The sequence below is a fragment of the Amblyomma maculatum genome, chromosome 11 (genome assembly GCF_055883805.1).
Source record: "Amblyomma maculatum isolate TAMU_Amacu chromosome 11, ASM5588380v1, whole genome shotgun sequence".
NCBI classification, from domain to species: Eukaryota; Metazoa; Arthropoda; class Arachnida; order Ixodida; family Ixodidae; genus Amblyomma; species Amblyomma maculatum.
The window spans coordinates 5,034,066-5,051,455 of NC_139354.1; the positions used below are offsets into that span (position 1 = coordinate 5,034,066).

At 45.1% G+C, this 17,390-nt stretch overlaps 1 protein-coding gene across 1 annotated transcript in view; it reads left to right on the plus strand.

Annotated features, from left to right (window-relative positions):
- The window catches only part of LOC146172697 (spondin-1-like), a 154,420-nt gene extending 137,422 nt beyond the window's left edge, over positions 1-16,998 (plus strand). The window contains exons 10-15 of the mRNA XM_084585703.1: positions 885-1,071; positions 1,734-1,935; positions 3,102-3,275; positions 9,935-10,180; positions 11,515-11,744; positions 13,024-16,998. Of these exons, the coding sequence (XP_084441829.1) occupies positions 885-1,071; positions 1,734-1,935; positions 3,102-3,275; positions 9,935-10,180; positions 11,515-11,693 (988 nt within the window). The 3' untranslated portion in view covers positions 11,694-11,744; positions 13,024-16,998. The remainder of the gene's footprint in view (positions 1-884; positions 1,072-1,733; positions 1,936-3,101; positions 3,276-9,934; positions 10,181-11,514; positions 11,745-13,023) is intronic.
- Positions 16,999-17,390: the final 392 nt, after the last annotated feature.

Here is a 17,390-nt window from a genome sequence, read left to right on the forward strand (position 1 = left end):
ATAGGCGACAATTTTATTTTATTGCATTACTTCTATTTTCTGAACTACCCCCATAAGAGGAACCTTCTCAACAATTTTAGCTTCCTTTTGGTCCTTTCCCAATTTTGTTAGCTTTATTTGACTGTGAGGTATTCGAAATGACTGCGCGGCGTCATGTGGCGTCATGACCCTGTCGACTTTAATCAGGACTTTCCCCATAAACGTTTCGAAGGAACTGGCTGTATACGCTATCAAGTAATAACTTTGAGTGCATTGCAGAAATGCCAAGGCGTTGGCTGTTCTTTAGTAGCTCCTAGACTGTCACGGCTCAGCATGTTTGAGAGTCATGACGAGACACTAGTCATGACTTTGACTGTCTTACACAAGTCATGGACTCCATAATCGTGCACATTGGATCTCCGATCTGACTGACTCGTGACAAGTGACTATGCCCCATGACTACATTATAGTTACTCGCATGACATTTATTTACCACTTGTCATTACATACACATCAATGCCTACCAGTCTCATCTTAACATGGCGTCATAGCACACGTTAAATTTTGCTTTCATATTTTCATCATCATCGTATCATATGATAAACAGACGAATTATACCCACTGCAGGGCGACGGGCTCTCCCATGTTACTCCAAATAACCCGGTCCTGTGCTAGCTGCATCCACTTGACTCCTGCGAACTTCTTAACCTCATCCGCCCACCTAACTTCCTGCTGTTCTTCCTATGGGATCCCATTTGTTACCCGCTCGCAACCATCGGTTATCCTCTCTCCAAATCCATGTTCCATGTTTTGCTTCCGCGTTTTGCGGACACGTTTTCGCAAGCATAGCCAAGTAAGACTTTCTGGCATTCGGCATAGTCAGCTGCCGTGCTTTGCTGTTGCAGGGGTGTGAGCTGCGAGACGACGCCCTGGAGTGAGTGGAGCGAATGCAGCGTCACCTGCGGCAAAGGGGTGCGCATCCGCCAGAGGAAGTACAAGCAGCACATGGCCAGGAAGCGCTGCACGCTCGACCTCATGGAGAAAGAGATGTGCGTCGCCGACATGCCCACCTGCAAAGACGCGCCAGAAGTGGTACGCGCCACCTTGCACACAAATCTGTCACTCAAAACACGAGCGACCATAGGATGTGACTTATTTGAGGAGCCTGCAATGTATATATAAATTGGGGTTGTGAAGATTTACACGGTCGTAATGGTCACGTCAACTGGTTCTATCTACCATTTTGCATATGCTTCCGCCTAAGAGTTACGAATGTAAATATTGCTTACAACGTGGCAGCTTGTCACTATAAAACGCGTGAAAATATTTCGCCGCCTGAATTCAACAACTTGTACAGTCGTCACGACGTCTGTCTAGAGCGCTTGAACACCACCCCAGCAAAAATAAAGTGAAATTTTTGAGCACGTGCGTGGTTGTAGACAATGGTGGTGGTAGAACAAACGCACGTTCTCACACTATATTTGCCCTGAGAACTGCATTGCACGGGTTATTAAGTAGCTAAGTCAAGATTGCACTTTGTTTGCTTCGCTGCACATCACTTCCGCGCTCTATACAGACGTACTGACGTTTGTATATGGCCAGTAATTTCCTTCTATTCTGAATGGGAACCGTTCCCCAATACTCATGCATAAATTAGCTACGAATGGTTAGAAAAATAGCTTACAAGCCGTCATTGTCTTTCGATATCCCAAGTCTTCGGCACTTTTCTCCCACGCCCTTCTGAAAACTTGCAGCTGGACCCGAACTGCGCGGTGACCCAGTGGGCCGAGTGGTCCCCCTGCACGGCGACCTGCGGCAAGGGGATCAAAGTGCGCACGCGCGCCTATCTCAACGCGATGGCAGCCGCCATGGCCATGTGCAATGTGGAGCAGATACAGAAGGCCCCCTGCATGGCCGAGAATACCGACTGCAAGATTGACAGCCAGGAGGCGTACGGTGCGTATACATCATGCTCTTCTGTTGGCGCAGCAGCTCTGCGACGATTGAGAACAGCTAACTGGACATTGAGCTACTCAAAACTTTTAGCTATAGGCTTAGTTGAGTATAGTACTTTAAATTTAGTCTTCTCTTAGCGGCAGGCTAAAAGCAGCCAGACGGTTTACATGCAGTAAGAATACATTTGTGGTGCTGAACCAAAGTAGGGCAGAACCAAGGACAAAAGAACGTCACTGGGATGTTGACCTCCCACCTGCAGGAAAGCTCTTGCTCAAACGAGTAACAATGTATTAGGTAAAACGAAAAAAAAAAAGGTGGTTGCGATCAAAACATTCAAGATTTTGTAGTGGTGGAAACTTACGTTGAGGTACAGGATTTCATTCACGGGACAATGAATAGGCGGCGCTGACCAGCCGCAAGAGGTTGAGCATGTTGAAAAAGTACGTTCTTCTTCATGGCTATTCGTTGCAATCAAAATGAGCGATGATGTTCAGTGTGTGCATCTTTTTTATATTGAAGCGAATTCAAAACTTTATTTGCTGTTTTTCAGCAGCTGCCCCCATGCAGCCTTATCACTGTGATTGTAGCGCACGAAATGATTTTGTACTCTTTGTTCATGTTCGTGGTCGCGAGATGCGAGACGCGGCTTTATCGTTCTCTTTGTCACGCAAGATGCGCCGAGATGTATCTAGAATGAGTCCAAGCACTCATGTCCAGGTTGCAGGTTGTTGTGGTGATTTTTATCGTCTTTACCTAGGTGTTAATTGAACGCTTACGAATGCAACGGGCACTGGTTAGTTCGACGACTGATGAGCACGCTTGCTGCTATCGGCGCTGCCGAGCTATTTAGTTCTTTGAGTGTGCAGGTCAGCATAATATAGAGTTAATTTAAGCGCAACACCACCCTCTTCGTTTGGCATCTTGTCTTCGGCATTGTCACAACCACGCGACAATTATTATAGTGTGAAATAGAAAGACAACAGCAGGTCACAGGAGACGCTTTCGTTGTCATAAGGGAAGCCTCAGAGTATCGTGTAGTTCCCGCCGGATGTCCTCATAGATAAGGCGGTTAACTGCAAAGCAACCATAGCCTTTCATTTTTCTACATTCATTCTTGGGACAATGCTCAGACTGCATCACGCATAATGCGTGCTGTTCTCGCGCAGAGATCTGCCTGCTCCCGAAGGACATTGGGCCGTGTCGAGGGTACTTTCCTCGCTGGTACTACGACTCCACCAAGCGCATGTGCCTGCAGTTCGTCTACGGCGGATGTCGTGGCAACAGGAACCGCTTCGAACGATACGCGGAGTGCAACAAAATGTGCGAGGTCACAATATCACGTGAGCTCTCCTAAGCACAACACTTTACGGCTCCTTTTCGCTTGTCTGTTTTGTTTGTTTCATTTTTTTATTTCTATTTTTGCAACTCGGAGCACGGGTCTCGCATTCGTGCCCGAAAAAAATTGTTAGATGATGATTACGATGCTGCCTAATGCGAAATTTGAGCGCAGCAATTTAAACGTATTTGCAACATATTGAGGCAAAGAATTTGGGAGATGCTTGTACGTATGTATATGTGCAGTTAGAAAACATTATTTATTTTTCTTTTGGGTCAAAGGGAATTTCGTAGAAGAAGAGAAAGAAGAGACACAAGCGAGCGGTGCAGAGCTCGTAGCTCTTCTTTCTCTTCTTCTGAGAGGTTGTCTTTGGTTCCCGACTATCGTGTCTCGTGACTCTTTATCGCTCGGTTACACAGACAATACGGCGACGCGGCTCAGCCGACGAACGGGTGCATAAAGGGTGCGCTCTTATGCTTGGGAATGACAGATAACCTTAATTGAAATTTTTTCGTCTCTGCAAAGACATATGTGGCCATTAAAGATATGAACATACCGCCGCACAGCAGAAGTGAAGGCGAGAAATAACAATGAGATATTGCTACCACATCACCGCTGGCATGGCAGCCACAATAAATAATTTTTCATTGCTTCACTTCTGGTACGCCGTAAGTAATGAAATCCTACTCACATATAGGACCATTTGGACAGAAAGGGTTAAAATAACTCGAGCCAGAACATGAACTTCCAGAACACGAACGAAATCGCGAATAATGTCAGGACAAAGAAAGCTGCTTACTGCATGAGTTGTCCATTATTCGCGCCACAGGACATACAAAACATTGGGCTTCGGTAAACAGCGGATTCTAAGACTCCAACCACTTACATTACGGCGTACGTGAAAATAAGAGACATACTACTGATGTAGGGCTCGAAAGGACTTAAGAAATTGAGGGAGCCGAAAACAAAACAGGATTTTCCTGTGCCCCTTTACCTTATGTCACTTGCGGTATTTTCAACTAACACATCTTAATTCAAAGAACAGTGCGTTGCCTACAAAATGGAAAATGTTTTCATATTTAGCAGTTCACAAGCGCGCGTCGCAACTTGGGCATCAAACAGTGAAATGGATACTATTTATTTTAAAGGTTAAGTGTCTTAGAGTCCGCAGTAAATCTCTCGGCGTTCTCTTAGTCGGAGCGTTTCCTTATTGTCCTTGCTTGATAAGCAAGGTGTTGTTTAAAAACACACAGCTGTCCAAACGCAGGCTAGCGCGAAGGACCCGGCACGTTGTTAGCAGAGCAGACAGCTTTTTAGAGCAGGATCGCCGCATCAAACTTCCCTAAGCTTTTTTTATTTTCATTTTTTTTTTTTTTCATTTCTTCCGGCATAGGTCTCGGGCGACGTCTAAAGTAATCTTTTCTAAAGTTTAAAAGCGTAACTCTCTAAGCCTACCGCGGGGATGCCCGCAAGTGGTTGACGTTAAAGACCCATTCGAGCGTAGACAGCTACATGACAAACAAGTGGTTAGCGGCACTTTCCAAAACGCTGCCTTTCCACTGCGTTCGAGGCGACAAAATTAAAATTTTTTGTGCTTTCAACGGACAAAGATACGTGAGAGATAACAGTGGGGCCACACATATATTGTTTAGCATTTTTCTTTTATACATAGTAAGGTGTTGCTGAATACGTTACTCGAGGGAAAGACAATTAAATTTGCGCTTTTATATTTGTCCCTCTCAAAAAGTTAACTTTTTTTTTATTTTTTTTTTTTTTGCTCCACTACGTTCACAATGTTGGACGCAGAGTGCCCGTGTCCGTGTGACGGATGAACGTCGCACGAAATGTTTCGGCTACTGCGCGGATGAAATGCGGAGTTTTATCAGATAAAAATCCCGCCGAGCGCTCTTCAGAATACGTCGCGGTTCGTTAGAAGAAGAGCATTTGTGAGTTTTTGTACAGTTTCTTTGCATAAATTACCCGATTTATTTTCCGTACTGTGCTAAATTATTTTTTGCTTCCGGATGAGCTTGAAGATGCCGGAATGTGTGTGACGCGAAGGTTGAATATAGGGTTGTGCGTTAGCGAAATGGAAAAAAAAAAAAAAAGGAAGCTGTAGCGCATTGTCATACTGGATATATTTCGTTCCATGACAGGATTTGAAAAACTGCGGTTCCAGCTTAGGAGGTGTTTATTTGCACAGTCCGCCAAAGTGAGTACAAGGAGTACAGCTCCTTGCCGAAACACCAGCGCTTGGTTTGGTTCGCTTTATGGAGTTTAACGTCCCGAAGTGACTCAGGCTATGAGAGACGCCGTAGTGGAGGGCTCCGGAAATTTTGACCACCTGGGGTTCTTTAACGAGCACTGCCATCGCAAAGCACACGAGCGCCTAGCTTTTCGCCTCGACGGAAAAGCGGCCACTGTGGTCGAGATTCGATCCCACATCCTGGGGCACAGTAGTCGAGTGCCCTAACCACTGCGCCACCGCGGCAAGGTGTCAATGAATGATAACTTAAATCGACTCTTGCTCACTCTTGCATTCTAGCTCAGAGTAGCACAAGTACTGGATCAAAGTATATACAGACGTCCATCAATGCGCTTGAAAAACATTAATAAATGAACTGACGCTTTTATTGCGAAATCACTACTATGCCAGGTGTAACCGCTCGTCGCTGCGTGCCGTGTCCGTGTATGTGTCCGTGTCCGCGATCCCCTGGCAGGAGCTGCCAACTTGGGTCTCTCGTTTCACATGGGACGGTTATGTCAGAATCAGCCGGGACCCTGGCATTCACGTATATTATAGATCCCTAATGCACGTTCACTGCTTGGTTAAAGCGTAGCTGAGGAAGAAGAAGCAAAATGAGAAGAAAGGAGAAGAAGAAGAATGAGAAGAAATGAGGAGAAGAAGAAGAACGCTCGGTCACCCGCAGCTAATGCTTTTGCTCCATATCCAGTTCAGCAGCTTTGAACCCTTCTAATTTTTTTCGTTGACGTCTGCTCAGGTGCACTGGGCTGCAGCGCAGCAGGCATTAAAGTGAGGTCAGTTAGCGCCGAACTGCCACGACACCGATCGTTGAGGTCTTTAAGAACAAATTTAAAGTCGATCATATTCACAACCATTCGGTTGGTACAAGTATTTCTTCTGGCAGGGACACGCCGTATGCCGATAATCAAAAAAGCATTTCAGTCAGCCTACGGTACCTTTGTTTAAAATAGAAGCGCAAATTTATGTATAACAGGATTTATTTTCCCGTTCCCTTCGCGAACAAAACTCCTGCAGTACGGGCAAAACGCGATGCAACTATAAGCCTGTGATTGACGTTTCATGTCTTTACGCTATCCGATCAGACGAGCTCGCGACTCGAGCACTGACAAGTTACGTGCTGGAATCGTAAATGCCATATTATCTGGGGTCATCGCAGTTGTCCTGGTCCTAATTAAAGTTTATTTGGTACAAAAATATGAGTATCAATTCTGGAGCGAAACCACGGGGTCAGTGCCACGGAAGATTATTTAGATGTGTCTATTGCAAAGCTGGCGCGACTTGCAAAAAGCTCTTAATTTTGTCACCGAGTTTTCGAATGCTGTCACCTGGCACTTGTGTTTCAAATTTAAACCCTTTTGCGCATAGAAGGCATGACAACTGTGTTGCACTGTCGTATTCATGGGCACCGGTTTGTGATTCAGGAATTACACGTGCGTTTGTGTACGCTTAGCCGCTGCCTGTGCGCTTACAGATGTGATCGGTATCCATATTTATGTAGCGTGTTTCACTCTAACTGGCGTTGTTGTTGCACCTTGAACCATGAGCTGCGCCGCGCAGGAAAATCTGTCAATAATGTTCGCGCCTCATAATTTGAAGCTAGCTGAATGACAGTAGTATGATGAGTGGTCAGTGTTGTATGAAAATTTTTGTCGCTGTGCCAGCCATTTCGTGGTATTTTTTTTGTCTAAATTTAGTCATCAAGGTTCAACTAACCTATAAGAAAAACTCGGCTGTTGGATGTATATGAAATAACAATTCAGAACTTCGATTTATTAGTGCCAAGACCGTCAGCCACCAGTGCACAGGAAATTAGTTTATTGATTTGTACCAGTCCTAACCAACGTTTAGATACGGTTTTGGGAGTTCCGATTATGGTATAGTCAAACATGTTCATTTATCACGAAACAAGGGCAATAGAATATGCTTCCAGTCATTTTGTAATACAAATAAAAAAAACACCTGCTCTCGGCCTTCATGTACATTGCTGTCATTTATAATGCACTAAATTGAGTGATTCATGGCAGGGGAATCTTAGGATATCACACGACTGTTGCTTTCGTTACTGCGTCTTTGCTGACACTTTCCGACATGGCCGATCTGCGGACAATAAGAAGTGTTCGCATCTTTTTTCGGAACTTAGAAGTTTGCGTTGCATTGTCAAAACAAGTAATAATTAAGAAGCAATTACAGAGACCTAATAGCGTCTAAGAATAGCTAAAATAAATAAAATAATAATTTCTTATGAAGTCTGACACGACAAGTGCTTTGCGCCTTCGGGCGAGGTTTTAAGATCTGATTTCAGTTGTCACAGTATTACAAGCATGCACAGTTTTCAAAGGACATGAGAGTGCCTTGCACTGAAAGCTTTCTGCACCTTTTTTTTTTTTTTTTTTTGCTGACATGGTGGGATAATTGTGCGGGCTAACAGACAGAGTGCACAAAGAATGTAACACCATAGCCCATGGCACTTTCCTTTTTTGCTCTCTCAAATCAGAGGCCCTTACGTTCTGCACTGTTCGTGGTAGGCACAGTCAAGATGAATCTTCTTTTGGAAAAACGCTGGTCGTTTCACCATTTTATGCATACTGCAGATCACAAAAGAACTTCCCCATTTTTTCTTCTTCTTTTTTTATTCTTCTGCTTTCTCTATATCTTTTCGCTACCAGTTATGTATAGTTCCAACCATAATAATGCAGAAAGTGCCTAGGCATTAAGGGATTTTATCCCTCGTCGGACAACGAATGTAAGAATAATAGAAACTTGTTTTAGCCCATGCCGCTGGTGCACTCGCGTGTAGATCATCACATCTCCTCTGTACGTAAAATTTTGACATAACAGGAGCATGCTACATATTATTATGATCACACATGTACAAATCATATCTAAACTGTCCATCTTCATACTAGGTATTAACGGCTCAAGGGTGTCGCAGATGTCTCCTAGCCCGCACAGTCATCCCACAGGGATTCTAGTTCACTATACACAGGGACTTCCTAGCAGCTTCACAAGCCAAGTGCTTGACTTGGCTTCGCTTGATCGCAGAGCTAAGTGCTTCGTAAGCTCTTGCTTTCGCCAACTGCTGGTCTCGCTTTCTTGTTCCCCTCCCCAATCTCCGTATTTTATCTTCTCTGCTTGTCCTCAGCCTCACTGTCGCGAGCTGTTGCTCTATGCTCCGCCTGCCTGTTGCGTGTGCTTTGTCGCAGACATAACGCAAGGGCTCCTGTCCCCTTCGGCTCTGGGCCAAAGCTACGCCATGAAAGACACCACGCTGCACGTGGAAAAGGGCCTTGTCTGTGGTCTGTCCGCTCATCTCTGTCGCAGCCGCTGCTTCGCTGACCACGCGCATCGCGGCACGCGCTTCTCACCCGACGTTATTTCCACGCCTGAGCGTACGTTCTGGACGTGTAGCTGTGTCGCGAGTATATGCTACTGTTGTTCGAGATTAGGCTGTAGCGTAGATGCATGGAAATAACGGAATAAGGTACCGTGTTACGGGCGATAGCTGAAGGCTACGTGATCATTTAGATTATACTCTTCATTGAAGAATTCTTAGATTACTAACACTCTTCTAGAGCTAACATGCGCTAAAAATAGCTTACCATGTCTATCCTTAAACCATCCATAACTGCCTCAACAGACCGCCTGGAGGGTCAAATGAAGGCAACTGGTAGAGCTTCGATAACCTCGTGAACTTGTCCTAGATACCACAAAGGACGGCTTAACAACATTAGTTCTACTCTGAACGTGAACGCTGTGGCTTCGAATACAGTATACGGCAGCAACGTCACGTATTCTGGAGATAATACTACGAAACATAATTAAACATGATGTCTCAAATTTCAGAGGCCGTCACCGGGCGGCCACATTTTGGCGTTCGAACACATGCAAAAGCAAGAGTAGCCACACCTTATCTCATTATTGTTCAGACAATGAGGAGCAAGCCGTTGTTTTAATGACCCGTTTTGTATCGAGCTCCATGCCTTGTTTACAAGCTATAAGCTTCGCAGCAACATAGTCGAGAGACGTTTATAAGAAGCTGACCTGCAGGTCATTGTCGCGAATTTAGTCGAAAGCCGTAGCAGCAGAACTGCGTGATAGCTAATCCTATTCCCGGCTAGCAATGACAAAATCTGGGAGCTTTCTAGTACGGTACTCTGTAAGATTTACCGCGATACTCAGAGGCATAGTAGCAGCAGGAATTAGTTTCATCTGGCATGCCTGCATGTGTAGGTGAGGTCACAGATATCTGCTCTTTCTTTTAATCATTTATCCCGTAGTGTCCGAACGGTAGCTAATGGACCTTTCATTCTTCTCTTACTCTGTCAACCGCGATAACGGAATGATACTGACGGCATCCCGTACGGCGTCGCGTTCTCTCTGTAACCAACCCCGCGCAGCGCCTATCGGCAAGCTCAACGGCCTGTCAGCGGTGAACGTGCTGCCGACGACCAGCGACGAGCCGACATCTCCGGTCATCGACTGCGTCCTTACGCCGTGGTCACAGTGGGGTCCTTGCTCCAAGACGTGCGGCAACGGACGTCGCGAGAGGCGGCGCATGATCAAGCTGAACCCGCAGAACGGCGGCAAGCCATGTCCCAAGCGACTGGTACAGAGACGAAAGTGCAAGGAGAACCCGCCATGCCGTAAGTAGAACCCTTGCTTCAGATTGGCAACATTATACATTCGCACGTAAACGCGCGTCTTGAAATGAGGCTGCTGAAGTACGTGGTAGAAGGGATGCCAGCATAGCACGCCTATAACGCGTTCTCGAAATTAGCGAGATCGATAATTTGCATTTCATCTTGGCATTTCAATAAACCTACGTCAGAAATTTACGTGGTTGGAAGAAAGTCGAATTACTGTACCTTGATTAGCGTGCTTGCCATGTACATGTTCGTCAACTGTTAGTGCGAACACGCGAGCACGTTGTCGCAAAGCGCTGTTGCGTCCGACGTGGGCATACATCGAAGTGCTGCAGGCACAGAGAACACTGCACGCGGTGCTTCACATGGTCTAGCGCTTAGGTTCAGTGCGCAGCAGACTCAACGATGCTTTCAACAGAGCGACCACTTGATCGATTGTTCACACTAAGAATAAACGACCCTGTACGTGATTTTGCGGTTGCAATGAGAGCAGCTGCGTCGCTTTTCCAAGGGCAACGCAACTTAATGGCGCTGTTTCTTTAATTGCATTGCTGCCTCAGCGGATACCAAGGAGTCGAGAAAAGGTATGCCTGTGTGGTCGATGTGGTGTCCAGAGCTTATTTTCTGTTATAATGCCAATTTATCCGACATGCCTTCAGGGAAAAAGGACCGGAACAAAGGTGAGCACGTGGTTCTCGATGTTCATCCTCCCTATCAACATATACTTTACCGTTTAAACTCTGTTTTTTTTTTGTGCCCCTTCCCTCTAAAAACGGGTGCGTCATTCTTTGTTTGCATTTTGTTGACTTACAGATGTTCTGTTTGCATACTACATAAGACAGATTGTTTTAAAAAAGTGCTACAGATGACCAAAAGCTTCGACTTTTCCCGTCGCAAAAAAAATGGTCCAATACAGTCGTGCTACATTAAATTTTAAATTTCCATTCCTGGGAGGGGGAACAAAACCCTCTCCTAGTTAAATCCTTCATATTCCCTGATCTAATATCTTATCGATGTAAAACGTCCGCGTCTCCTTCTCTAGTTGTGCTGCAGCTTAATTCTTTTCAAGATATGAGCTTGAAAATTCCTGGGCAATTCTAGCAGAAAGCGGTCACATCAAATAAGTTTCAAATTTAATTTCATTCACGCTTTTTACGTAGCTCTGTACACTTGTCTACTAACCGTTAACAGAGCCGCGAAAAGCAGAACGCAAACTTTTCTTATTCATCACCGACTATGATATTTTTATATCTCTCAGCAGGAGACTTGAGCAATATCGGCCTTAAGTCCTGTCTGTAACATATAGTGCGTGTCTCTCTCCTTACTGCTACCAGCGGTGGACTGCATGCTGACGCCGTGGAGCGAGTGGCGCCCCTGTTCCAAGACGTGCGGGCCGGGCGCCGTGCAAGAGCGGCACCGCACCATCAAACGGCACCCGAAGAACGGGGGATCCAGCTGTGACGCCACTTTCGAGCGGCGCTACTGCACGCTGCCACCGTGCGATTACCGCTAGCCCACCGGGAGACAGCCGCGGTGGGCAAGAGCGGGACGGCGCACTTACCTGGTCAGTGAAGACTAAAAAGTGTAGCATAAAGCCTGAAAGCGGGTCCAGTAAGAACGTTCAAATTCGTCCATGATAAGCGCTGTCATGATAGTGCGCACCAATCTGTCTGTGAGGCGAAAATTTAAAAAAAGGACGATTATGATGCTTCCTAATGCGAAATTAGAGCGCAGCTATTTAAGCGCTCTTGTGATATATTGAGGCAAAGAATTTGAGAGATTCTTTTAGGTATGCATGTTAAATTATAAACCACTCTTTATGTTTCTTACGAGCCAAATAGAATTTCTCAGAAGATAAAGGAGAGCCACGAGCTAGCAGCGCAGAGCTCGTGGCTCTTAGTGGTCTGAGAAATTCCCTTTAGCCCGTGACTCTATCGCACCTGATAACTCCTTTTCGGCCGTTTACACCAGCAAGGGCACCAACGGCGACGTGTTTCAACCGCCCAACAAGCACATAAGAGCTGCGCTCTAAAACACGACAGATGACAAGGCAGGGAAATAGGAATAGAGCACATATCCCAGCCAGATCACTTACCTTAACGTTGCCAATCGATACGTAGGTAAAATATGGCACGCGTGAGAATTAAAACAAGTGCAGAGAGCTACAGCCCCAGGCGCACAGTGATTCTTGCATTTATCGCTTAAGGTGATTGAACTCGCAAGTAAACAATTGAAAATAACCACGCCAAAAGACCTAAGGACACTAACGTCTGTTTTGCGCGTTTTTCATATCCCCCCGCGCATTTTTGCGCATTGCCTTGAGCATCTACGTCAGTACCAAGTCTCTAAATTAAAACAAGCGAGGGGAAGGCGTTTCCGCTTCTAGTGTCTACACCAAAGCAAAATGTTCTCACGAAGTCTATGCACATGAGCGATTCTAGGTTGAATTCTTGTGATCGGAACTGTTTTGTTGGTGTCATGCAGTTTCCTTTAACTCAGAAAATTCAGAAAGGCTTCGGACGCTTAATATTCAGCGCGATCCGCGATCCGTTACAGTGATCCGCCACGGTGCGTTCAACTGCACCACGGCCGGTCTCGAGGGAAAGTGCGCTCTTTTTCTCGAGACCGGCCGTGACTGCGCATGCCCAGATCGCCTTGACGGGGTTAGATGGCACCACTTGCTGGAAGTCGGAACACAGGCCTGCCGCGTCGGGATAAATCGGCTCGTACGCATCGGCAGAACGCGGTAACGCTCTGTGACCCATGGTGATGGGTCACTAAGCGCGCTATGCTAAATCTCTCTAATTAAAATGCTCAGGTGGATGCATTTTCTTTCCCTGCAGTGCCAAACTGAAAGTGACCTGGTACGAGTACTTCAAGACGCCACCCGATACGACTGCACAACACATATCGCCTGGACCTTCGACCTATCCAGTTTTTCCACGACTACTGCGCACTTTTCACGCATCGACTACCGCTGCCGCGCTTCTGCGTAGCCTCGCTAGAACGCTGCTCCTAGACTGCGGAGACTCTGTAGGCTTGCTCGCATTCAGTTGCTCCCTTGAAGACGCATCTCTCAACGCTGGTTAGCGCGCTCTATTTCGCTTATAGTGCGAAACGGTGCTGAAAGAAAAAAAAACCTGCTCCATGGCATCAAAGCTCCTCTCGCCGATCGAGCGACAGCTCACCTACGAAGCTCCACGTCACAGGTGTATGTGACCTCTGCTCCGAACACTCTGCTCGTTCACTGCTTAGTTTGTTTGTTTGTTTTTGCCTGCCGTTATCGGCGTGATGTTATAGACATACGCTACTTGTAGGGCACAAACGCTTCTTACGACCAGTGGAACGCATAACAAAAATGCAGTGTAGGGAAGAAGCATGCTGGTGAATGAGTATAGCAAGTTCGCAGAGATAAACCATACCTACGAAGCTCTGTGAATAAGGAAGGGTTGCCTCATTTTGGAGGCCCGAAATTACCGTGCTAGCTGTCAACCTACTCATTTGCAGCGACTGCAAATTGTTATGTAAATAGTCGCATGCCTGTTCGACTGTGTGTATACTATTGTAAAAACTGTCCCGAAGAAACAGCGTTTTTTGGTCAGTCAGACATGTATTGATGTGGTTAATAGCTCATGTTTTGTGTCGTTAACATTTAGCTACGCGTGGCGCGTACGTGTTAAATCTTCCTGTTGTGAATCTGGTGATATCAGGAAAGAAATCAAGCTCTTAATAGATTTCTCTGCAAGCATGACATATCAGCTTAAGCAGCTCTCTGCCAAGTACTTTAGGAGTAACTTTACCCTGATACCAATCTTCGTACACGCTAATCTCTCTCATAACTGCTGTTTCCAACAAATGCGTCTACCACGTTAGGTAGGTTACCAAAACGGTCAGCAAGTAATGCATCGATAAAGCTCTGTATCTCCGAAAGAAAAAAAATACCAAGATGAGTGTCTACTTCGCTGAAGAAGCACTTACTACAAATGTGTCTGTTCCAAAGCACTACACCCAGCGTTCATGCTTTATGCTGCGGCACTGCTGTTTAATTCACACATAGAATAACTACTGAGTCCTTAATCTTAAAATTATTCGAATCTCGTGAGCACGGTGAGTGCGAAGGACATAATGTTTGTGCTTGTCTTGGAGTGTTTTAAAGCACTCAGTAACCCTCATGAACGCGCCAGATACCGCTTCGAGGACCCCTAAGATCCGCTGACCTCCGTACAAAGGTCTTGAACGACGATGTGGGCGAAATAAAGTCAAAGTACTCTGTCATCTACTAACGACTGTATTAAAATAAGTTTTTACGTGTCAGTAGACAGAAGCTTGTAGAAGTTTCCTGCAGCATGGTATGGCATACGTGCAATCAGGACATATGTCTCACAATTTCCCGCAATTTACGCAGTTCAATGTCTTTGTGGTAATGGACTTCAAACAATATGCTCCTTCTAACGATAAAAATTTGCTCACTGCAAGGTTATTTGCCTTAATAATCGCACAGTTTCGGACACACTATTCTGCGAAGCGCACGAATATGTAATGCATCTCAAGTAATGTTTGTCAATTCTGCAGCGCACCAGGGCACTTCACATTTACTCTCTTTTTGTTAGAACGTTTTTGTCTCTTTTGGTCTTTTTTGACCATACCAAATTAACGCAAAGGACAAAAATTACCAGTTTGAATACGGATATCACTTACGACTCGCATCTTTTGTAGCCCCCAAAACAATCTGCCTTCCAGAAAGCATGATGCAGTCCGAAAGCGCATTAGAGCCTCATTTCTTTCAATGTGTTCAGTGCTTGTGAAGTTACCGATCTCAGCCGCTGCATTATAGCTTCAAAGATACATTCAGAGACATTGTTGACCCCTTGAAAGTCTGGTGCCATAAGCCCCGCAGTTCCTTCCGCTGCTTCTTACGTTTTTCAGCAGAATAAGGTCCCAGTGTTCTGCATCTTCTACTGCATTCTGTCCTTCCCAGACAATGCCCGGACACACGTATTATACCATCGCGTTATGCCGATACAGTGATCCATTTCCACGTCTTCCGAAATGAGCCTTCGCACGTGGCCACGGCTGTTTTTAAAGTGACCCACATAAGCAGCCTAGAATGAAGGTTTTTCTCAGACCGCTTTGCATCTCTTTCAGCATATTTAGCCTGTAAACATAACTAAATATAGGTGGTGCCTTTATGAAAATAAGAAAAAAAAGTTGATCCTTGTTATGTTTCGTTTTCTAGACTCCCTTCTTAGGTGGTGTCGTTGAAGTCGCAAAAGGACGTTTCGGAGTTGCGTATAATGGAAGATATACAGATGAGACTGGACGCTTGGGATGGCGTGCAACGCGAAAGGCTGTTATACACGTTGGCTTATCGAATGCTAACAGCCGGTGAAATGTGCTTGAGCGCACTTCACACCAACCAAAGGATCCACAGAGATCGACTTGTGGTGGTTGCAAATGAATGGCAATGAATGAGTAACTGAAAAAATTCGTGTACGTCTGCCTTCAGTAAGTGCGAAATAAAGTAATAAACTTAAGATTTTCAACAGAGTAATAAATGCACATTTTTTCAGCTAGACAGAAGTGTTAAAAAAAACAAACAAAAAGGGTGTTGCGAGTTCAAGCCGATCCCCTTGGATCTTTGTGGTGTGAAAGATTTGTTTGTCTGTGCGTGCTGTATAGTCACTTTAGTCACAAACGACCATAGCAGATGAGTGTTGTCGTTTTTCCTAGCCTTTCGAAGTCTGTCACTGTTCTCCTGTTGTGAAGCCAGGATATTTTCTGTTTCGTTTCCCAGCACTGGAAACGTATGTAACCTTGTTGTGCGCCTTTCGGACGACGACATCGGAGGCAAGCCGAGACGTAACTCTCTTCCGTGTTGAAAAGTTCAGACCAAACAGCATGCATAGTCACCAATGCACAAAATATAATAAAACGCAATTCGCCCAATAAGTTGGGCAAGTAAAACCATATTAGCCAACGCAGCTGCCTTAATCAATGGCAAAATGATAACATATATTACGTATGTTAAATTCAAAAACTACGCCACTAATTACACCATATATTATGTACCGCTACATCACTGTTTTGCATAGATTACTTCAAAGATAAGCATGGTAAGAGCAATATTGGCAGAGTACCATGGTGAAAATAGAGCACGTAGTGCCGAGTTAATCCTTCCGTCAGCGTGTACAAGTTTAAACTGCACACAATTGGATTAGCTTGGCCATGAAATGTGCAGTGCAAAATAACTCCACTTAAAGCCCTAAAAAAATAAACGTTTCCTTCCTTTCCCACACGAAAGACGAGCGTTTTGTTCTTGCCTGTGCTTGAAACTGGTGGTTGTGCCCATGTTTTTATGTTCTTCCTTGTCGTCCTGTCCGCCTATAGCCAGAGCGACTGTACAGTTAGATGATTGTTAATCAGATGCAATATTTCATAAAATAAACAACTGTCTCTTCAAGATGAAGTGTGTCATTCCTTAGTGCTATATATACTCGAAGACGTTTAAGAGACTCGAGCTTGCAGTTCGCAACCATGAGTGAGAACGACATCCGCGGTTTCTCAACTGCCATTTCTAGAACGCGCAACGCAGCGACGTACCGCGCAGTGTAATACTTCACCTTAATCTGACGTTTATTGGCAGCCTCTTTATAAGCTTGAGCCCTTATCAGATACGTAAATGTACACATAAAGCTGAAAATTTTCGAAATGCCCGGTATATGCAGACAGTAGCGCCTTACATTATACGACAGAGTTGACCAGTGACCTTTCAGAAATAGGCAGTTGGCTTTGCATTTTTGCTCAGCACTCTTGAAGGTTTTTGGATGCAATACATTGTATCGAAGAGTTTCGCTGCCCCAGACGGGCGTGGCGCAGTCCATTAAGAAAATATATCTCATTGCATACGACACCGCGACGAGTAGGACAGTGTGTGGACGAGATGTACGTTGATGCTGAAATATGTGAGCTGAAATAAAGGCACTACCAATTGATTCTGCTGCACCGTTACCGAACTCCTAATGCTATTGTTTTACTTAAAAGGACTAACAGTCTCCTCACAGTGAAAAGCAAAACTTATGGTCCCGAAAAAATTAAGTAGAAATTTAGTGCGACACATGTGCACGCTCCATATCAAGGCACATCTTATAATGACTACGAAAGCACGACATAGTTAAATAATAAGACTGGCAGTCATGAAAAAACTGGTCTA